We start from the raw sequence: 24,073 nt of genomic DNA, 5'->3' as shown, positions 1-24,073 counted from the left end.
TTCACTGTCATGTATGAAATAGAAGCATGAAATCCTCATATTTTAGAAGGTAGAAACAACTAAAACTACTATAACAATTGTTTAAATTGATCATAATAGTTGTTGATTAAACAACTTATAATTGTAGCTGTAATGTAATGTAAATTATTTTCATATAAATTAACAAGTATTCTGTCTTCCTCCTGTGTGCTTGTGGAGATAAAAAGAAGTTTAGCAAACATTTAATATTCTCACATTAAAACCATGTTCAGCCCAAAGTGAAATCAACACACATCATTTATTGTGTAGACACCTTGTTTTAGAAAATCCATGAACATATCTACCATACAGACCATAATATTATTTATTAGGATCATTTGTCTGTCTCGTTCCTAATCATTTACATGTGAGGCTTCACTGTCTTTCTTCCAGCAGATGGCGATAGTGTGTAAAGAATTCCATTCTGCACAAACTGTGACATTTAATTTGTAAGGAAATAAAGTAATAATCTATCCAATGATAATAATCTATAACCAGGGAAGAGCAAAAACCTTCATTTGTGAGAAATGTTTCGTATTATGAAATTAGTTTGTGCATGAAGTATAATTCATCTGCAGTTGTTCATGTTGTTTATTGAAAAATGTCCCTTAAGGGGTTTTTAGCCTAAATTCATTGTCTGTTGTGTAAGCATATGAAATGGGGCCTGCAAGCTTCAACCATGGAGCAACTTTAATTTTGAATAAACATTTCTCACAGTAGTGGGAAAAGAGAAAAGTCCCTTTTCAGGCCGGTCTGTGTGAAATTCAGTAACAATAAAGATTTAAGAAAATACCAGTTTTCAGAGAGAAACAACAAACACACAAACAAATCAGTTTAAATAATCGAGACCTCAAAGGATCTCAGTTCTGTTCACTTCCGCTTCTTCCACACCAGTTTAACATCTTGAATCCACAGCTGATCTGAGATGGGGAAGTGCAGTGATTGTACCTGGAGGCTGCAGAATCTCATTGACTGAACAGAACCAGGTGTTTAAATGTTATTTATCACAGATCATAGGAATGGATGATTTAAAAGAGAAGGTCTAGTTTTGCTCAATATAATATAAGTTTGTATAACACGTACACCAGAAGTCTTCTCAGTGGCTCTGGACAGTTTCAGGTGAGGCTCAGTGAAGTGAAACAAGATGAGATAAGATAAGGAAGCATCTGAGTCGACTGAGGATTAAAAACAATCCTTTCCTGTTAAACCCTTTCAGGACGTTTCTTTCGATCACTTACCTCAGTTTCGAAGATCTGTTCAGATTCCTCAGACTCCTTTATACAGCCAGAAGGAAATATTAAGTTCACTTGGCAGTTAGGATTTTAAACATATTGTTGTGACTCAAACTAAGAGACACAGTTTTGTTTTTGTCGTCCTTTACTTCTCCAATGACCTTTTTTAAAACTTTTTTTATTGTGTTCTTTCGCTGGAGCAGTTTATTCAATTTGGGTAAAACATTTTTTGGTGGTTAGTTTTCCCTCTGTACAGTCGAGGGTAAAGGTCCGAGGACGTTCAACCTGGTTAAACCCTATGAGGAAAATGGGCTAAATAAATACAAGTTTGACTGCCACCATTCCCTCCCATTGTCCATAAAAGAGTGAAGTTGGTTTTAGGTTGGACTTTCACCTCGGATGACAGGGCTGTCATTTAGGGAGCATCAATAAATTCCAGTTTGAGTAGGAGATAACTGGATCAATTCAATTTTTTAATAGTAAAATTCATATCAAATATAAGCAGCATTAAAATCTACAATCAAGAGGTGTGTCCTGTTTAATATAATACAATTCAGCATCTCTTTGGAGTCCTTAGGTCAAATGAGCAGTTTTGAAGCTCAATCTTTATAAACAGTCTCTGTGCTAACAGCTGAACAGATAAACTGATATTTATAACTGATAATTGCCCTCTGACCTCAGTATTACCAAGAAATAAAGATTTGTGTAAAACCAAGACATCACAGCTGAGACACAAAAGAAAAAGCAGACGACAGGCACGTCACATTTGAGCACTCTTTGTTCGCACGTTACGTTTTTCAGCAACATTTGTTTTGGACATTGACACGGTGCAAATGCACGATAGCACAACAGATGCCATTAATGATACATACTAAGTCAATAACAGCAGATTTTGACAATTTGCATGTTTGATTTTTTTTTTTGCCTTTTGCTAAACATTGTCCTTCATTTATGATTTCAGTGTCCGACAGACTCTTCACTGGTGGGGACCCTTCAACACAGACAAGCGTTTGGAAATCAATGAAAGGTCCTTTTTTTCCCCAAGTGTGGTCGGCAGCTTCTGCAAGGTCATGACGAACGGTGAAGCAGGGCACTGTCAGCGTCTGGTTCCCCTCGTGCCCCGGAGCAGTGTGATCATCCGGGTCAGTCCAGTCATTCCCAAACCGCGCGGCCGAACTGTAAACCCGTGCTGATGTTAACCCACGTCTACCTTGTCTTGATATGCATATTGTATAAAGGAGATAACCTAAAGACCTGAGAAATATATATATCGCGTGTTGCAATGTAAGACACAGAAGATCCAGTGCCGTTCACCAACCATCGGTTTCACATCCGCCGCCAACGCACAGCAGCTCCGAGCACTCGCCGGCGTCTCAAACCTTTTCTCCAGACAGATCCCAACAAAACGACAAACACAGATGACGAAAACATACTCAGACGGCTCCAGTTGACACTGACTCCATCCATCTTCATATGTACGGATTCATTTCTTCTTCTTTTTTAAATATCGAATAAACATATGCTTGTGGCAAATGTAATCTTTTTAATAATATTTTAAAAACGATTTAATGTTGGATTCAAAAAAGGGGTTTTTTTACACTTCGGGGGGGACAACTCATGGCGATGGCTTCTGAAAGTGGCGTCGCGCAACAGACACGTCACCTCGGACCAGGCGTTTTTAAGATCTGCACATTATTAGTAATGCTCAAGCACAAACACCAGCCATCCTCTTGTCCCTCCCACCCCCACCCGCTTCCCGACCTCCACCCCACCTCTTCATTAACCACCACCACCACCACCCCCCACTCTCCCTCTCAAGTCAGTGGTCCCTGCTCTTCGTTTCAAACTGCCTCTTTCGTCATTATCTTCCCGTACTTATGGCATTTTCTTTTACTTCCTCTTCTTGGTGATGGCCGCAGCTGATGCTCTGGACTTGGCGATGTAGGCCTCGAAGAAGAACTGGATGAAGAGCACAAAGTAGCTGAGGTACATGAGAGAGGACCACACAATGTTCTGCATGTGGGATGGACACTCCTGCCCCTGCTGCATCCACGAGTACACCCAGTAGTTGACGACACAGCCCATGACCATCTGGGTGATCTGGGTCAGCGTGATGAACATGGCGAAGTTGCGCGACACCTTGAAGCCGGCCGCCCGCAAGGCGTAGTAAGAGTACATGACGGCGTGGACCAAGTAGTTCATGGTCATGAACCACCCGCCGCCGGCCACCATGTCTTTGTAGGAGTACCAGGAGTACAGCAGCACGGTGATGTGGTGGTACCAGTGGAGGAAGATGAGCTTCTGCTTCCTCAGGACGATGAAGAGAGTGTCACCTAGAGGTGGGAAAGGAGAAGAAGGAGGATGAATGAAGGGATGGGACAAGGAGGAAAGAGACCATCATTACTGTTACTATTAAGGGCCCATTCAAAAAAGACTGGAACACTCAAAACACAAAAGTTACAGTAAAATCTGTATTTACAGCACATATTAATTATCCAGTATAATGACAACATCCATAAGCTTTAAAAAATAAACCAGTATTCTTCTAATTAATCGAGAAACAAACGATGCCATAATAGAAAAGAGTAGTGAACATATATTTTCTGCTGCAAGTCACTAAAAGGCAGATGTTGGTTTTTATCTTTATCTCAATCTGTTTACCTGCATGTGGTGTTTACAACATTTAAGACAGTGTTTCCTCTGGTCCTGTTAATATTGATTTCCTCTCTGCGTGGATGTGAGTGGAGGGTTGTTGTTGTTTTTATTAGTATTATTCGAAAAAGCATGTTGTGTTACATTGTTTTTATTTATACAAATAAAGTCTGATTGATGTGAATGACTTCATAATCAGGTTTTTACTTCATTTTAGGAAGTAACGAAGAAAACGAAACCCAGGAATTTAAGGAACCTTCATTTCCCATCACTATGACATTATATTTTTAAAATACAGGAAGTAAATGTACACGTGTTTGAAAGTGTGAAACATTTTCGTAATTCATGACCTTGTGTCTATGTGCTGCCTTTCATTTGATTCTCACCGAGTGGAACCACTGCTCCAAGTTTAAACCTGGAGTTTGTGGCATTTTAAACATCAGAAGGACACAGATAAGAAAAGGGACCACACACAGAAATAAAGTTATAAGGTCACATTTGATATGAAAGATGGAGAAATAAAAGGTTCTTCAATTCTTCAGGTATTAAAGTTAAATCATGTCTGAAATATCGAATGCAGAGGCCAATTCCAATTTGATGAAGAAATGTCAATATTTAATATTATCGTTTTAATAATGAAGGAAAAGCAAAGCTCTAAAAATCAATGTTGTCAGTCACTGCAAATAAAAACACACTCGTTGCAATTAATTGATTTTCAAAGAGAGCAACTGTTGTTCACTAACATGCTGTTGTCTTTATCCTAACTTTAAAACTGAGATGAATAAAGGAGAAAAGATTTTTGATGAGCAGTTGCATTGAACTGATGAAAACATTATCTTACCAGTGTGCATGATGAGCCACGTGAGCTCTAAGAAGGTGTTGACTTACCCAGCTCTGGTGCTTTACTGAGTACGAAGGCGTACGCCCAGAACTTGCTGACGGGCCCGTTGTAAAAGCTCTGATCACAAACTGACTGTTTGAGGCCTTTTGTCATCAGGATGTACGTCATGTAACTCCCAGTGCGGATGGCACCGAATATACTGCACACACAGACACACACAGTACACACATAGCAGAGTATTAACGTGGAGAAATATTTAATACATCTAGTTAAAACCTACTATATAGTCACTGTTCATCAGTTTGTTTAATTTGGTCAAATATGCTGCGTGTTTTACACATATATTGTTAATTTGGGTTAATCTATGTGATACAAAATCCACATACACTTTAAAAAACAATACATTAAAAAACCTTGTTCTGACCTGAAGACAGCGAGCGTGAGCGACCACAGCACCAGAGGTTTCCTCAGCTCAAACTTCTCCCTCTGCTTCATGACATGACGGCCGCCGAGGATACAGGCAGCGTAGAGTGCAGAGAAGAGAAAGGACTTCTTCCTGTAAACACAAACAGAAAAGAGAACAACTTTAATCTGCAGGTCCCAGGTTCAAGTGACGAGCACGTTGAGACAGAAAACACAGCTTAACAGATGTTCTGCAGGAAATGAGTGAGGAGAACTATTATATAAAAGAAGAAATGGAAATAATATCCAGAAGTAGTAACAACCTTTATTGATCAGTTAGAAATCCATCCTTAAACTACAAGCAGCTATTTACTATGCACACTGCATTTCTAGATCCACCAAAAATTGAAGGTGGGTTCAAATAAGTTATTTTGACAGTTCACTACAACATGCTGTTTACAACACAAACCCAAACTGCACCGACTTCAGGAAATACACGAAGTGATGATATAATTCACTTTTCTGTGCAGCTCCATCTGTCGCCAAAAACACTTAGCTTCAGAGATGCCTGCTGTGTCGTGTGAAGCTGAGGACTTGTGATGATGCGTCACCTGGACCAGCTGAATTTGCGCTCAGCACAATCACAAAGCTCAGGTGGTCGGACGTGACAGACTCGATGCTGAGTAGGAGATGGGGCACGCTGCCTAAAGCTAGAGCGACTCTGTCCATGAACACTGTTTGGTGTATTGGACAGAGAGCAGAGGAACTGTTTGGACCAGTTTTAGTTAAAAAAAAAGTAAGGAAATTAACAATGGGAAGGTTGCAGGTGAATGGAACTCAGTAGGGAGCATAATTTGGCAAAGGATCACAAGTCCCCTTGCAAAACCACATTTCAATCCACTAGATGTGGATTTTTATCTGGACCAAATTGCAAACATTCATGAATATCAGTCATATGCCTGATTCAAAAAATAATAAAAACCCATGAATAAGGGCCCTGTCTCAGTGGTGATTCACTTTCTGTGGTGAGGCAAATGTCAACTTTGGTGAAATTTGACCCGCGATACCTAATTTCGTATTTGCGCATGTGTGTCCGGGCCCTTATTCTCTGAGAAACATGTGAAAAGGTCAAATGACTCCTTATCCTGCAATGTTACATAAAGGGTTAAAAGTTCCTGGAGTACGTGGTTATTTCTTGGCCCCATGTCTCATCCTTTTCTGGGAAATCCGTTCAGTGGTTTTTGTGTAATCCTGCTGACAAACAACCCAACAAGCCGTGTGCAAAGCATTGGACAGTGTGCAGTCACACGTGTTTCACTACAAACTTAGAGACAAAAGAAGCATGTGCTGCAAATAATGAGATGTGTAAAACTAGCTCAAGGAGTGATGAGCCAATTTCAGAGATGTTGTTTTCTTTCTGTTTGGAGTTTACACAACATGACAGTGAAATTAATCACTAAATTAAAATGTATTACTCAGTGGAAAGGAATGAAGTAAAGTTTTCTATTTAAAGCCGCACTGCAAGTTGTATTATACTCGAGGCAAGTTGTATGTCTGGATGCCATCTAACGTCATCTGTCTTTGTAGAGTGCAGTTCACATTCCCAAGAGCGGACTTGACAAGTGCCCTGCATACTTCTTCTAATGCAATTGCAAACATTTTTCACAGAACCGCGACATGAGCAACCTGCAAAACCAGCAGTAGATCCCGTTCTGCAGCCTCAGCACAGCTCGGCTCCAGCAGTACTGAGTTTTGCTGATCAGGTGTGAAGCTATGCAAGAAAGAGAAAAGGTGTTTATTCCCCTTAGCCACACAAAAATGACAGAGTTTATAATATTATAAACTTGTCTGCTCTGGTATATAAGGGCGCAGGAGTCTGGATATCCCCATTTCCCACCTACATTTTTAATACATTTGGAATATAAACAATTCTATATTAAATCAACACTATAAAACTTATTTTACATTAAAATAATAGATTATAGGGTTAGAAATTGAATGGTTTCTTCCTTTTATGTTGCTTCACCCCTCCAAAAAAATTCACGAACATCGATTCCAAAGTTTCAATAACAGTCAATTGTTAAAAATAATAACAGACTTCATTGTGTGTCACTGTTCTAAGGATGAAGGATGCCAACTCGCTGATCCTCCCAGATTCTGATTCAGGCCACCTCCAGTGCACAAAGGACAATGCAGCCCAGTCAAAGTCAAGAGGAGCCGCTTTAACGGAATCACCACAGGCCTGGACAGCAGAGTGACAGCACTGTTTCTCAACCACACACTAATGAGGGGAGAACAGAGACGCACAAATACACAGTGGCCTACATACTGTAGCCTGGCCGGAGGAACCGCAGAGGAGAAACAATGTTGGCATTCCCCTTCAGTGTGCTGCCATCCAAGCTAAAAGGTCAAAGTGCGGAGACGGCATTGTTGTGGCCATTGTTCAGCCAAAAACAGTTTGGTGATTATTGATTTTTCAGGAGCCGTCACATCGTCCATCTTTATCTACAGTCTACAGTCTGAACTGGTTTGAAAGGTAACTTTATGGACATTATGGACATTACTACTAACTCAAAGATTAAGATGTGTACAGCCTGATGCATTAGGTTTAGAAGATGGTTTCCACTGCTGTCAGAAGAAACAATGCAAGGGTAAAGAAACCCACGGGCAGGGGCAAAGCTGGCAAAGTGGTGGAAGTGGTGGGGGAGGGGCTGCTGTTGTCTTTGCAAATGCTCTGAAGTGCCAACTGCAGCCGAGCTCCGTGTGCAGTCACAGGAATGCATTTCAGACGTCAGTGTCATTTCACATCACACCTTCACACGATGGGTCCTTAGCTCCGCCCACGAGCTTCAGTAGTTAAATTCATCTGAGAAATAAGACGGGATTACTCGAATTAAACAGGATTTTCTGACACTTGAAACCGAATGCCATCGGACAAGTGATAGATTCTTTAAATCATTCCCACGGCCAAATGAAATACCATCACTGCATCGCAGAGAGAAACGGACCCTCCAACTGTGCATTCAACACATTTCTTCACCACCAGCGAAGAGTTCAGCCTTTTATAACCCGACTTTATCAACCAGTTTAAAACCACTCCGGACCAACTCGAGGATATAGACACTGCTCGTCTACTGCACCAAGTCCTTCTTTAAAACCTTTAACCTTGTTCAAATTACAGAATGTTTCTTCGAAATCCTTTCTGTGAAAATAGAGAAATATGTTGGGATAGTGTAGGAGGAGATCTCTTCCATCCCTGGTCTCTGGTGCAGGGAGATCAGACAAGTAATCCTCTTTATTCTCATTTATCAACAACAATTAGAAACGTATAATAGAGGAGACTACAATAATAAGGCAAATTAATCATTGAAAGGCTTAAGAGGCCGCTCGTCCTTTGCTGGAGAAAAAAACATATATTAGAAGGGTGTGGGAAGAGGCTCGTTTCTGCTGTTAGTGAAAGTGGGCCACGGCAGCACCAGTGAAAAACTACAAGGCAGCGCTCTTTTGAGGAGGATCAGCAGGAAGTAGGGACAGAATCAGCAGATATTTCTTGCCTGGTTGGAAACCAGATGTTTTCTTCCTGCTGAGATTTCTTCCAAAATAACAGTAAGCAGCCAAGTCAGTAGGTGTCCTAGATCCGCTGCATACGTATTTTACATGGTCCAATTCTTCACCGTTTTTATTTTGGTCTTTTTACAGAGAAATCATACTGTTTAGTTCTTATTTTGTTGGAACATTGAGTCAAATATTAAGTTTACGGGAACATTGCCAACTCCAGAGGCCGTTATCGATGTGCACAACCAGCACAGTATGCAAGAGCTGCTCAGTTGGGTGGGCTAGGCATCTCTGGCATCTATTTCTCTAATGTGAGATTATCATCGCAGGGTGAGATGCTGGGCACTGGCCCAGTTTGCACCGCTGCCAATTTCTGCTAGATATCTGAGATAAAAAATTTAAAAAAGGATGCTCATATCTGCCAAAGTAAAGAATATAAATTCAACAAATAAAAAAAAGTCTGGAGCTGCCCTGTGGCCAGGCTCAACAAAACTGTTCACATCAAAAAGCTTCCAATAAATAAAACGTTTATGAGGATGGGTAACGCAGGTATATTAATATCCTCATATCCAGGTTCATAAATTTAATTTGGGCTATTACTTGGAAAAGGTTTACACGATCTAAATTTAACATAATTGCTGCAGCTGATTTCAGCAACTGTCTGAAAGCCTTGGTTTTAGCTCCTGTCACTTTAAGCCCCCCTCCTGATAAAGCCCAGCCTGCTCTGATTGGCCACCTGGTCCACAGGTTGTGATTGGTCAACTGGTTTCCAGCGCGTGTAGGAAAACGTCAGCCTCCGCTCTCGCTCTACCTGGCTGCGCTAAGGCCCACGCCAGACTAGCAACTAGCCGTACGTAATGTAAATGTGGGGCATCATAATGTCACATGACATCGCGATGATGAGGAAGTATCAGTCGCGCTATGAAGAGCGTCAGGAGCAGTGTTTTCTGTGTGTGTGTAAAAGCATCATATGTCCTCCTCTGCTAATTTGAACTTTAAACAAGACTCCCAGACGACTCAGAAAAGGCATCGAAGCCCACACACACATTTTGACAGTAGATGTCCAGGTCTAGACATGAGCTCAGAGTATTGTCAAAGTAAATCACAGTGTGCACATTCTGTGTACTTGCATGTGTCCTCTCTGGAACACTGCATAACATAATGAGGATGTTGATCCCTCAGACCCTTCCCCTCCCCCACTGACAGTGTCGCACAAAGCCGCCGGGTAACCTGCTGTGGAACTTGGATCTGTATTAGCTGGTCCAGGAGATTTCAGCCGTTACGTAATCCTGAGTTTGCAGTCTGAGGATGAGTCTGCACGCCTGGGCCACTGAGCTGCTCTCAAACTGTCTCAGGAAAGCATATGTTGTCATGTATGCAGACACAACTTACACGCACAACAAATGCATGTGTATACAATTGTGCGCGTGCAGTTCAGAGTGTGTGACTACAGTATATTTTCTGCTGCATCTAAAACTGTAGAAAGCTGCCAGAGCTACTGTGCCAAAGTGTGGGATGAGCAGCAAACCACAGCATCAGACCAGGAGGTGCTGGAAATAAGACGCAGCTATTACAGCATCAGTTCGTCCAGGAAGAGCCCAGATATAATCCAGTTAGTGACACGCACCCCTCCCCTTCGCTGCATGCACTCTCTGGTGGGACATAAAATTACCAACAAAACTATGCACCACTTTTTGAGTTCACTCTGCATCTGGTGGCCGACATAAAATGATCATTTGTCTATTCATGAAACCTTACTTTTGTTGAGCAGCAATTATTTCAGCCTGTTAAGTAACCTGAACCCTTAAGAACATCTTGAGTCAAGCTTATTTCAAGCTGTAAGACAATTGGCCTTAAGGACACTTGTCGCATTCCACTTTAAGCACAACGTCAACATTAGTTATATACATTAAAATCCATACCCATCCACCACTACTGGTGCTATGGACTAATGTTTAATGACTCTTGTTGTTTTTAGTCTCTCTAAGGGTCGAATGGGAGGCAGAGCCTTCAACTGTCGGGCTCCTCTCTCTGAAACCAGATCGCAATTTAGGTTTGGGAGGCTCCATCTCTACATTTAAGGTTAGATTTAAAACTGTACCCTTTGTTAAAGCTTATAGTTGGGACTGTCTCAGGTGAGTCAAGAACTATCCCTGAGTTATGCCAGGTTTTTTGTTTTTTTAGCTGATGTTCTTCTCAATACCATCTTACTGGCTTTTTATTCTGTATTAAATCAAATGATAAAACTCCACAACTAAAGAAAGCATGAGCAAAAACCGACATGTGCTACTATACTAGGCTTCATATATAGAAACTGTTCCTTTCCAGTCCAGTTCAAGAGGTTGCTCTTGATCGTCACACACTGAATCTACAGTCTTGGTCCCTAGCATGTTGCTGCCATTTTAACAAGAGCAGCACATGGTGATTTTAATAAGTCCTGACTAACACAGAATCCACCCCAGGCCGGATGTTTGCAAGCCAAAGATGAGGATGTGGACTGGCTGCTAAGAAACTAGAGGTCTGCCGGAAGTGCCACTGCTCTCTGGTTTCACTTTCCATCAGTGAAAGGCAGTTCAGGGAAACGAAAAGACGGCGCAGTTCATGTTTTAATCTAATTTCACTGGGAATAAATCATTAATAGGTCACAAATATCACTATCGTCCTTTAGCAAGTTAATCACAACACACTAGATGTCCTTTAAGCTGGATGCCTCTCAGATCACGGTCAGGGTGAACAAAACAAGCCTGTGGTGATTTCGTGCCATCTCTGACATGCATCATGGCGACTGCCAAGAAACAAGAAGCCGGATGTTACACTTCAAGAGAAATGGAATAACAACATCTCCTTCAAGTTAAGAGGAAACCAGTGTTGCTAGTTTGTGGAGAGAGGCAGAATTAACTAAACAGACCACAGCGATCTCATTGTTAATTCTCACTGCAACATTCTCCGGCTCTGGATCTCTTATTATCAGTCCAGAGCCCAAACCACCAGAGATCCATCAAACGTGCGGAGGCCCGAGGGGACGCCAACTTTTTCAAAGAAGGGGAACACAGATCTATAGCAACCTGCATGGCAATGAAGGGCGATGACGTCTGTGGGAGTGCATTGTGAGTCAGCAGGATGAAGATGTGTGTAACAGCAGATAGCAGCTCTCCTTAGGACAGTGATGCCAAACTGAAACACACGCAACCTCCATACAGAACAGGCTAAACTGCAGGTTTAACCCATCACAATGAATTGCATTGAGTGCATTAAGAAAATAAAACACAAATACCAAATGCAACGATACAATGCAAGAGCTCCATCTGGATCCATCCATTATCTATATGTTCATCCTTCAGAGGATCACAGGGGGCTAAAGCAAATCCATATGAATGACAAGTAGATCATTCTCAGGGTAATATTAATCACTTGCCTGATAGTTGTTTATTTGCTATGACGTTTCTCTCCATTTGATTAAACAAGTAATCTGACGATTCTATTATTTTGTGTTGTGTTCTTTTTTGCAATGTCCTGTTGATATAATTGATGAGTCCAGCAACAATGTGGAGCAGAACATAAAACCTATAATCATAATCATGAGAAAGGGAACACAGCAATCTCCACAAACTATACACACAGTTAAATGCACATGACAGGTTTGATATAACATCCTTTATTTGGAAAGATCTGACAGCAAATGTGTAAACCTACAGCATTTCATAGAAAGCTCCACATCCACCCTCATAAGGAAAAAGAAAAGAACACGACTAAAGCTTAACCCACAGAGCACTAGGTCTACATTACTATAGAGAAAAGTTCCCCTTTTCAAATTCTACAGTATATCCAGAAAGTACAGTGGATACAATTTCTGGACATAATAAGTAAACTTAATATTAATTAATGTTATTTTCATATTTACATCTTCCGATTAGTTTCCAATTAAAATGTAAAGCTAATATATTGCCCTGCTCCTCCACTGCCTCATGCTTGGGTCAAAGGGGACGAAGGGGTCAAAACTGATGTCGTTGCCGCATCTTGATCCATGTCCACTCCTTCCACCTCTTCATCTTCTTTTGTCTTTGCCTCACAATGCTGATCTGTTTGCAGCCAGTCTCCAGGAAACACATCAGATCAGAGTACCAGTCTCCATTCAACCCTGCAAAACAATGACATGCACACACTATAAACACACAGCGTCAACACATGTATCACAGTGTGCATTACTCAAGGCGAGACAACAAAAATTGCTTTACTGAAGCGCAAACATATTAATTTACTGTGTCGCCTCAAACTGTGACAGAAAGTAAAAGTGACAGGATGAACCAAGAGCCACCAATGAACTGGATTAATTAACATAACAATATGAGGTGACCTGAAAACATCTGACAGAAAAAATTACTTATGACTCATTGAGCAGCTCAAATGACGTATGAAATATGAAAAAGAGTCAAAAGCAAAGCTGAGGTTTCAATAACAGATTAAAGAAATGCAACAATGTAATTTAGCTCTTGATAAAAGTAGCAGTTGTGTTTATGGAGGCTAAAATGGACAAAGTGATCATCACATAAAGAAAGATTCTATAAGTCGTACTGATGGATAGAAAGAGCAAAAGCCAGTGTTGCATTATTGTAATTAATCTGGAAAATAATTGTCTAGTTAATCTGATACTTGCTTTGATAGTTATGTTAGTCCTAATCTGGATATTTGATGATTTAATTACTCTGACATGCACACATACATGCATCGCCCACTGTAAAATGTTATATATAAAACAAAATAGGCGATATCCAAACATAAAGATGTCTTACCTTTGAGGTGTGAGGAGTTTTCTTCATTCATCAAAGCCGATCCTCCATCTCTGGTGTCTGCTCCGCCTCCGCAGCGTCAGAGGTTTTTATATCAAAATGTAAGATCTACCACCGACAGCAAATTTCATATCTATTCAGTCCTTTTTTATCAGATTTCATGGGGAATGATCAGGGAAGAAAGGGGAACGGTTCGCCTACAACATGGAGACTATAGGTTCAGATTGTGAGGCATGTTGCAGTTCTGGCCTCGCCCAATCCAGTTATGTCACTGCAGGTATTTTTTAGAAAGGGTGCCAAAGGTAAGACACCTGCTGTGGCATCACTCTCTCTTTATGTGTTTGTGTGTGTGTGTGTGTGTGTGTGTGTGTGTGTGTGTGTGTGTGTGTGTGTGTGTGTGTGTGTAAGGGTGTAAGTATGTGTGTAAGTGTGTGTAAGTGTAAGTGTCTGAACCGATAGAACATTTTTCATGACAGTGAAACTCTGAGTTGCTCAACTTCAGCACAGACACAGGGTGTGTAACAGGGGATTAAACTTAGTTAGAATTAACTGACAAAGCACGACGAGCTCAACCAATAAATTGTCCTAAGAATTACGTCTGATACTTCTATCCAATATTATGTTGGATAGAAGTATCTGTTTTAAAAAGACATTGCAGCACAAAAAGCATATTTTGAGCGTAGAATGTAAACCCTGAGGAGTCCTGAGCTAATTTTGATTTTGCCTTTATATACACCACATTAATTTTTGTATAACTCTTCAGCACAGCATTGCCTACATGACTAGACAATGCATTTTTCACTTTAACATAGTATATCGACATATTGGACCCAAAAACAAACATCAGATTTTCTATTTTTAAAGACATATTAAAGAATATTGTGCAGTTTTTTTTATGCCATGTAACATTTGCAGTTATGGTTATGATGCCTCAGAATCTGCTAAACTGGTGAGTATATCTTGACAAATATGAAAACAAAACAAGAGCTCCTACTTTCTCTCTCTCTATATGTAATGATGCATTATATGTGCTTTCCCTTATTACACAATTATACCACCTGTGTTGCACAGTGACAGGAAACTGACAGAGAAACAGAGTGAGAGAAAAGTGGAAAGAAGTTTGTATTGAGGACAGATATTGTTTTTAAATGCTAACAAAACAAACTCCCTTGACAACAGGAGAGAATTTTGATTCTCGTTTTTTCCAGAATTGCTCAGTCAAATCTGAACTTCATAAAACTGATTCATAAACACTTCAAACTTAATGTCCAACTCAGCTCAGTGATCGTTCCTCGGCCAAAAACTAATTTAATGAGCATTTGTACTTGACTGAGTGGACGTAAGGTTTACTGGAGGTGTCTTAACCCTCACTAATAAATCAGCGTGTGTTGCACAAGTGTGTGAATAAAGTCTATTTATTTCTGTTCCTCTTGCTTCAAGCCTTCAGATGCTTTCACTTTCTTTCCATCTCTTCCTTAAATCCTAAAAAAAACACGCCACACTGAGTCACCTCGGCAGTTTTTCTCAGAAACGCCATTTATTGTGGTGGTTGCCCCTGTCGGCCATGTGCACCGCCCCCCTGTCCAGACACCCTCCACCACAGGAGCAGCAGAGAGGAGTCAGCACAGATCCTGCCCTGACGTGATTGGCCAATTCTCAGTCAGCAGACATCAGAAGATGAACGCTATTGGCTGGCTGTCAGTACCAGGGTATGGACAGCTCCTGCACACTGCTCCCATGCTCTCTCCCTCTCTCTCTCTCTCTCCCTTTCACACACACAGATTTATTTCAAATAGAATTAATAAAACTACTCTGAGATAGACTCTGTGAACGCTACTCAATCCAGATTCTGCTGAATGTGAGCGTTCCCACAGACGGCCGAGGAATCCAGACGAATGCCTCCTGCTCGGCCTGTGCTACTTTTTTTTTTACCAATCCAGAGCCACTGAATGCCTAATGAAGCCTGGACAAACTTAACGCATGACTCATTCCGTTTTTGCTCTGAAGCTCGGACCTGGCACAGACCTGCAGCGATCATGGCCCCTTCAGTGAGTTCATGCAAAAAAAAAAAAGGGGGGGGGTTTTCTGGACACAACCTACATTTGAGATGCACCGGCGTTGCACACAGCCGCAGAGCAATATTTACTTAACCCCCACTATCAACAGTGAAATATTAGTCCAGGGCAATATTGCAGTATGTGCAAACCCTGCCAGACACTTCCCTGGGTAAACACACACGGGTCTAAAAGCAGTTTTGATTTTTCAGACAGTGATTCCGTGGGGATTCATATCTGCACGTTTCTACACTGGAGATTGTTCAGCAATTAATCATTTGTCAGTTAATCGGTGTTCTCTGCTCCTGCTTTGGCTGAAAACCAGATTTTAAAACCCAGAGCGACGGTCTAATAGTCGATTGCAGCTACTTTTGATTAATTCACATTTCAATTATGGGCAATAAAGTCAGTAGCAATATAGCAAAAGTTTAAAACACATCACTATATTCATGCCTTGTGAGACATGGTATGAGGAAGTTGGTTTTAAAGTTCTACCTCATAGTTGTTTTGAGGTTTAAAAAGTTGATCGTGATAATTATTGCTATCGAGGGGGCATGTGCTGAGGCTTGAGGCCTCCTGTGCCGTCCGCAGGTTCGATTCTGACCCGGCCCTCTCCCCCTTCCCCCCTCTATCCCCATCACACACTTCTGCTGTCCTGTCTATAGATGCAAAATATGACAATAATTATCGATATCGACTAATATGGGTGTATTTTGCCTTATCTAGTCTGAATGAAAACTTCTCTAATGTGCAGATATGCTGCTTTGACATCACTTTGAACGAAATATCTTTGAGTCTTTAACTGTCAGTTGGACAAATCAAGCTTCTGAGCCTGATTCCTGCAGCACAGATCATTTATGTTCAGCCCAGAACACGGTTTGCATTGTTTTCACCGACTTTAAAACGACACCGAATCAGATTTGAATCTAATATCCGTGCACAGGTCTAACAAAGTGCTGACAGTTTCAGTGGAATGAAGGAAGTGAGCATCTCTCTCGAGGCTGATGCAGATGTTGGAGGCTGCTGGGCCAAGTGAAACATGGATGAGGCAGCTGCTGACCTTTGCAGCTGTGGTATCGCGGTAACTGGTGATGATGAGGAGAATTAATTACAGGACAAATCCTTCCTGTGAAAACGATGCGTAATGCAACACAACCCCTGAGTGCGTGTGCGTGTGCGTGCGTGTGTGTGTGTGTGATCCGGCTGAAGCGTGGCTCAGCATCGGCCTGTGAATTTGCCTGAGGCACGGTGTGCGGCTGATGGGCAGAGAGGACGCGGCGGGGGGTTTAATCCCCCGGTGCAGCCTCCCGTTCGGCGGCCGGGGTGTTCACGGCCGGAGCTCGCGGTCCTTACCAGTTCTCCTGCATCCATCGGATGGCTTCGTCCTCGTTGAACTGCCTCTCGAACTCATACTCTTGCAGAGCCAGCACCGACATGCTCGCTGCGCCGTGTGCGTCCTCGCCGCTGCTGCTGCTGCTGCTGTGAACGGGACGTGACCGTGGGTCCAGCTGCTTCCGGGTTCGATCAGTTTTAGTCTGTTAGTTTCCACGCGACCCCCCGACTCGCATCGCTCGCGCTGTGCCCAGGACCTCGCGGTTGTGCGCGAGCTGTCGGTGGCGGCGCCTTCTTCCTCCAACGCCCTCTTCCTCAGGGAGGCGTTCCCCGGGTCCTAACGCCCCCCCACACCTCTATAGGGTTCATTGTCAAGTTGCCATGAGACAAAAGTGTGAATATGAGCTAAACAAATACAATCTGATGGATTGATTTCATTTGCTGTGGGTTGTCAGTGCAAGCATGATTATAAAATATATAAAAAACATATATAAATATTGCAAACACAAGAAACCAGAAAAAAGACATGTGCAATATGAAGAGTAGATTTACCACCGATACACATGCTCGACCAATTGCAGCTCAGTCTCAGCTGTAAATCATGATGTTTCACCCCATTATTGTACAAATCAAATAAGTGATTAAAACCAAACTTAACAAAAAAATTATACTTGAGCAAACATCAGTGTGATTAAAAACTTCATAAAATGACAGAAACGTTTATTTCAACTTTTTGTTTGACCCATGTTATTTTGACTTTATTGTCTGGCCCTATAGCTCGCCTCCAAACTGTGGAATTTGCAAGCACAGTGCAATGTTGCAGATGTATTTTCCTTCTACAGCAAGACAACGATCCCAAAGAATCTCAGTGACAAGAGCAACAGATGGTGCGGCCCCGGGGGGCCTGATCTCAACTAACTCAGAGACAGCATAAATCCAACTTAGAACAGGTTTCCATAAGTTAGACAAAAGGAAGAATGGACATTCAAAGATAGATTTCCTGATTTTCACATTCATTTCAGTTCATTTCAAATTCTTTAAAAATGGAAGATTCAGCTTTTTCCCAACGTTTAGAGGAACCGATGCTACACCTGCTTTATCAGCCGACGCAGGTGGAATCTTCATCTGATAAAAAGGTAAACAGGTGGAGTGAACCATTCATGGCACCGCCCGAGGAAACGTTCACACTACTGATGAATGGATACATTCTTTCCTCAACCAACAGATGAGAACAGCCTGCCTCAACATGCTCTCGTTATTTGGATATAAAGGATTTGTTCGTTCTTTCACGACTACAATAAACCATTTGACCTAAATGGGGTATATAGGCAACTACTATATCTATATGAACTTTTAAAGTTGGTAAGAATGGAGGTTTTGAAGTTTTTCTTTCCCAGGAAAAAAGACAGTCAAAGTTTTCATTTAAAAATTGTGTTTTATTGGTGTTTATATTGTAGTACTGGGCCACATTGAAATGAAATAAAATTACACAACAAAATTCCCTGACTTTTCAAGACTTGATTTTTGTAATTCTATTACTTTTTCAAGGTTTCCCATGACAGTGGGAGCCCTATTCATAGAATATGTGGGAAATCTGCAACAGCAGGTAAATCCGGTCTGGTGAGTGAGACAAGCCTCTTTACAAGCTGTTCACTGGGCCAGTATGAAGGGAAACTGGCTCAGCGAGGGCAACGCGTAGTCGGTTCTGGTCCACGCCTTGACTGGTATCTTGTTTTGATAGTTTGCTATGAGACAGTCTACAACAACACGCTGGTTGATACTGCCATGTTGTCAGAGGAATAGTTTCTAACAGTTTGTTCTCTTTGATTTCTCTCTACACATGCATCTTCAAATACACAATATCCTGAGTGACGAGCGCTTTGTCATTAGACAGCTGTAACTTTTTACTGAGTAAAGGTGGTCTGTAAACTTTGCAGGGCACCAGGTCTTCGATTATGAATCCCCTTGTACAATTCTTCATCACTGACAGAGCCCGAAAACAAGGAGGAAACCAAAGTGACAGCGACATGTGGTGAAACTCCTCATTCCCTCTAAGGTAGTGTGGGATTTATACTGTGATACAGTGTTACTCATACGGTCTGTATGAGTAAAGATGAGGAAATCGGACAACTCATCTCTGCACAGTCACTAAGTGTCAGAGGACTTTGAGTTTTGACAACCCTGCTGACAGTGGATGTTGAAACGATCGCCCACATCTGTCTCCTTTAGACCCAGTGACAGGTCCCTACACCAAGAACAGGAACAGCTCATGTTTGGGGGGACAAGTTGATATCGACAAGCTGCTTCCAAAAATGATCTAACAGCCTTAATATTACCATTAAATCACTGCATAACCCATCATTGATGTTTACCTGTGGCAGTACACTGACCTACATGTTTTGCTTTGTTAGAATGAATTGGATCATAATCTAAAATGTATTTGTCTGTTTTAAATCACCTGGTTTAAAACTTGAGCAAATGAACTGCACTTGTATTTGTACCAGCAGTGATTGAGTGAGTGTAGATTTCCATCATGTTCAACTCGTTTTTTTTTTCTTTTATATCGTTTATATGTAACTATCTGCACTATCTGCACTCACTTATTGTGGTCATGTGTTCACAAGATGTCCAGATAAAAACTCATGACAAAATCATTTTATAAAATGGAATATTATGTTGGCTACTTTTTTTATTACATCAACTTGCTCATATTCAATATTATTTCAGAAAATCCTTAAGAGGTGACACAGACATTCCCTTTCACTCTTGTTCATGGTCAGCTCCACTGTCTGTAAGTCAAGTAAACAACATAACTGAAAGTTTACTTTGGTAACTCAGGTGAGCTCCGGCAGTCACGTGACTGTCTCCACCTGCTGGGTCGAATATTTAACGCACCCTTTTTCTGGCGGGCTCTCTGTTTTGGCGTATCTGGCCATTAACTACTGTGAATGTGCACAAATACTTATACTAATACTACTACTAATTCTAATAATACTAATACTGCTGCAGCTGTGTCCTAATGTGGCCTCAGTGGAGTGAACTTACATCCAGCTGTTGCTCCTGATGTTTGGTGTAAAGTTTGGACCATGTGGCCGAGCAGCTGGGATCCAGTGCTTCTCCCCCCCCCAGAGACACGTCACTGCACCAGGTCAGTTTCTGCTGCTGCTGCTGCTCAGACACTGTGAGGGGATGTTTCTCTGTGCAGGTGTTTACATCTGTGTGTTTGCTCTCAGCCACTTTCTGCTCGGCTGCTTGTTGCAACATGGCCGCTAACTTCTAGCTTCACCTGTGAATCCACATGTTGTAGCTGAGCTCGTTTACCTTTTCTGTTCTTGTGTGGTGGATGGATTCTGATGCTGATTAACACAGAGCTCGCATATTAACACTCATGTTCTAATAAACTTGTTGTCAGTATTTTGTATGCAATGCTTCAGTGGTTTTGGGGGGATCTGTCATTGGCTCAGTGGAAACTAGGCCTGTGCAGAAGTGGATATATTTTGATTCATTTCATGTTTTCCTCTTGGGCGCAGCTTCTTGGTCGTCATATTAAGATGTTCTCTGCTGTCTTGTGTTTAACTGAGCTTTGGATAATTGTTTTAACTCCAAAGAAATAGATTAAAGTGTCAGTTTGTGCACAACAGTGATCGTTCTGCTCTGCTCCTGTGTCGTGGGTCTCGGATGCACCTGCATTCAGCCAGATTGACCTCCAACATTTTGCCTATATATCCATATCCATGGTGTTCTGTTGACTGTCGGTGTGACAGAACATTCTGAGGGTTGTATGATATAAGTGAAGTGAGTTATTACCATTGGTTGGTTTGTTTATTACACAAAAACTACTGAATGGATCTCCATGAAAGTTGGTGGAGTGATTAGAAGTTGGTGTGGATCCACTTTCTTTAACACTGGGAAATGGGGATTTTGTGCAGAGGTACATGTTCTTTTTTGACATTTTTCTCTGGAATACTAATATATAAATATGGTTTATTGGCAACAAATTTGGCGTCGATTTGGACCAGGAATTTTTAAATTACTTTCTTTAATAAAGTGAGAGAGGGCCCTTGGCCGAGGTCTGTGCTCTGCTGAGGGACATTCTTGTTATTTGCCGTTTTTCTCACATGTTCTTGTCTCTTGCTGAATTTCATTTGGAATTTCTGGCCTGTAAACATGTCCCATTCTCTGCAGTAGATGATGATGATGATGATGATGATGAGTCCTCATACTGGCTGCCACTGGACTCTCAATGTGTGTGTACTGGTTTCTTTTGTACAAAGTTGGACGCAGGCTTGTGAGGCTCGCTGCCAAAATATCAGCTCTGTGTTCACATAAGTGAATCTCTTCCACCTGAGCCAACAGACTGAACTGCTCTTATGTTCCCGCACCTTCCGTCTCCCTTTCTCCCCGGGTTACCTAATTATGCCTCCTAAAATATCATCTGTTGGATTTCATCATTGCATCATTAGTTTCCCACGGGTCTCTCGGGTGTAATTTAGCCGTAGAAGCGAGCGGTGTGACCTCTCACCTGTCTGTCTAAACATCTCATCTTAACGTGTCCCGGTGGAGCCTCGGCTGGGGTTGTGCTGCAGCATCATGCGGGATTTCATCATCACAGCCCGTTCTCTCCGCATCAAATAAATCTCCTACGCTGTTGAGGAATGTGCGCATGCATTGTGTGTCTGTGTGTGTGTTCTCCTTTGTGTGTGTTGTGAGTTAGTGAGTGCACCTTTGTTGCTGGTCTGCCCTGAAGAGGAAGTTCAGCAGGTATTTAAAGTATCTGGAGCTGCACAGAGGTATTTGTCTCTCTCTGTGTGTGTCTGTGTTTGTGTTCTCCTTTGTGTATGCTGTGTGTAGTGAGTTAGTGAGTGTAGCTGGTCTGCCCTGAAGAAGACGTAGGGCAGGTATTTCATGTATCTGGAGCAGCACAGATGTTGTGTGCGTGTGTGTGTGTGTGTGTGTGTGTGTGTGTGTGTGTGTGTGGGTGTGTGTGTGTGTGGGTGTGGAGGCAGGACTTCAATGTCTCAAGTCCTGCAATGAACTTGAGCTGAAAACACTGACTTTTGAAACCAGAACAAGTATCAATGCCTGTTATTATCGTTGAATCACAAAACAAGAGCTTCTGTTGTGAGCTGCCACTTCGGATCAGACAAACCAGAGCAGCTTCGGTTACAATAATCTCAGCAGATAACCTGTGACCGTGAAACAGCCTCCTCACTGTAAACAGACGATTCTTATCTGTTAGAAACACACACTTCACGTTTTTTTAGCGTTTTGTGTTGTGAACCTGTTTTTCCCATGACCACACATGTGGGATCATGAATCTTTATGACCCTTCGTAACCCCCAACCCGTTCCCTTTTGTACATTCAGCTCTTTTAACTTCATGGCATATGGTTCCTATACTGTTTTTGTTGGCTGTGTTTTGAATGCACTGTGTCCTTGAAACAAACCCGTCTGTCCTGAAACAAAAGTTGAACCAGTTTCATCTGGATGCACTGAAGTTTATCACTGATAGATTCAGATTGTCTGAAGTGTATTTGCAGTTTCCCCTGAACAACTGTAAACGTATAATGGCGTATACTGTATGAGATAGTACATTTTTAAAGTGAAATTGAATTATTAAGTCATTTATTATTAGCAAAAATGACAAAAAATGTTCTGTCGTTTTGTTTATAGTGAATATATTATATTAATCGTATTACATCTTTAATATGTTCAGGTTTTGCAGTATTTGCTGCAATCTAAAACCAGATGTCATCATTAATTGATTTTTGTATCATGTATTCAACGTCCACCTCTATAAGCATCTCATAAAGAAATGAGACGGGCAATAGTTCTTAAATAAGAGGCTTGTTTTCTAATCTAATTAAGTGCAAAGACTTATTGTGTGTGTGTGTGTGTGTGTGTGTGTGTGTGTGTGTGTGTGTGTGTGTGTGTGTGTGTGTGTGTGTGTGTGTGTGTGTGTGTGTGTGTGTGTGTGTGTGTGTGTGTGTGTGTGTGTGTGTGTGTGTGTGGTCATCAGTAACCCAGTATCTGTGGTGACAGACCTCCAAGCTGCTTAACACTTCACAGTACAGACCTGCAAAAGGCCCAAAGTGCTTTCTAAAAAATGCTATATGCTTCAAAGTGCAGACAAAATAACCAGTAACATAATGTAGAATCAGAGGAGACAGCACATTATTTTCTGTCATTATTTAGAAATAAACATGAACAGTAGGAGAATCTAGGGAGTAAAATGCTGCAGGATATTTAATGTCAGGTCTATTTTTAAAGCACATTTAAAAAAACAACCACAATTGAGCAAAGTGCAAATAAATGGCTGTGAACTGTGGTTTCATTAAATTAATTATTGTCCATTTTCAAAATGGAGCAATAAATGTGCCTTTTTAATTGAAGATACCTTTATTAGAGGTTGGCTCATCATCATTTGGATGATGGTGTCCCACCTACTTACTCTAGTTTTAATATAAATGTTTTATTACCATGGAAACCCTCCTCTGGGCCCATATTCACCAGCCTACCGCCACCTAGTGGCCTCAGCGTGACTCTCAGGCCGACCTGTTTTGCTCTTGACATCCCTGCTGTGGCCCAAACAAATTGGATTCATAATGTATGGCTTACATTACACGGCCGTTCATATCATATCCGAGGCTGTCAGGCAGCAGTAAATCTATTCTCTAATATCCCCCGGCAGCGCTCGCTGTGACATTGCCAATAAGATGGAGAATTGGTGATATGATGTATGAGTGGCCCAGGTGAATGTATTGTTTTAACCAAAAGGGCAGCAGCTGCAGTCACAGAGTTGTGGTGTGGAAAGTGGAAATCTGACCTATTGGTTTAGAGCGGATGAAAACAAATTCCCCCCCCTGACCTTTCTGCTTCATTACCCACCGTGATGCCTGATAAATTGAGGAGAATACGGAGCCGGTGTCACGTCACAACCTCGGTTTTATTCTCTCTGCCTTTTTTATTTCTCACTTGATGCGTCTGCTTGACTCTGTTTTGGCGTTTGTGAATCTGTAAGATCAACGTTAAATTAAAGACACTTGCAATATTATCATAAAGAAAGCTAATGATCTAATGATAGATATGTTTAAATAGTTATCACTCTATTTTAGGGATATGCTATTACAGAAAATTAGAAATGGCATAAATTATTAAAACATTATGTGCAGTTGGTAGATATTGAGAAAATATACAGCAT

At 41.5% G+C, this 24,073-nt stretch overlaps 1 protein-coding gene across 1 annotated transcript; it reads right to left on the bottom strand.

The window, feature by feature from the left end:
- Positions 1–2,010: 2,010 nt before the first annotated feature.
- Positions 2,011–17,194, bottom strand: elovl6 (ELOVL fatty acid elongase 6). Its single transcript, XM_035161907.2, has 4 exons — positions 16,895–17,194; positions 5,168–5,299; positions 4,791–4,942; positions 2,011–3,583 (listed from the first exon to the last, which is right to left on the bottom strand). Exons 1-4 carry the CDS (start codon positions 16,975–16,977, stop codon positions 3,141–3,143), a joined length of 810 nt encoding a protein of 269 aa, XP_035017798.1. The 5' UTR covers positions 16,978–17,194; the 3' UTR covers positions 2,011–3,140.
- Positions 17,195–24,073: the final 6,879 nt, after the last annotated feature.

The sequence above is a fragment of the Hippoglossus stenolepis genome, chromosome 7 (assembly GCF_022539355.2).
Source record: "Hippoglossus stenolepis isolate QCI-W04-F060 chromosome 7, HSTE1.2, whole genome shotgun sequence".
NCBI classification, from domain to species: Eukaryota; Metazoa; Chordata; class Actinopteri; order Pleuronectiformes; family Pleuronectidae; genus Hippoglossus; species Hippoglossus stenolepis.
The sequence above is the reverse complement of the archived record's forward strand: the minus strand, read 5'-3'. Positions and strand labels throughout refer to the sequence as shown.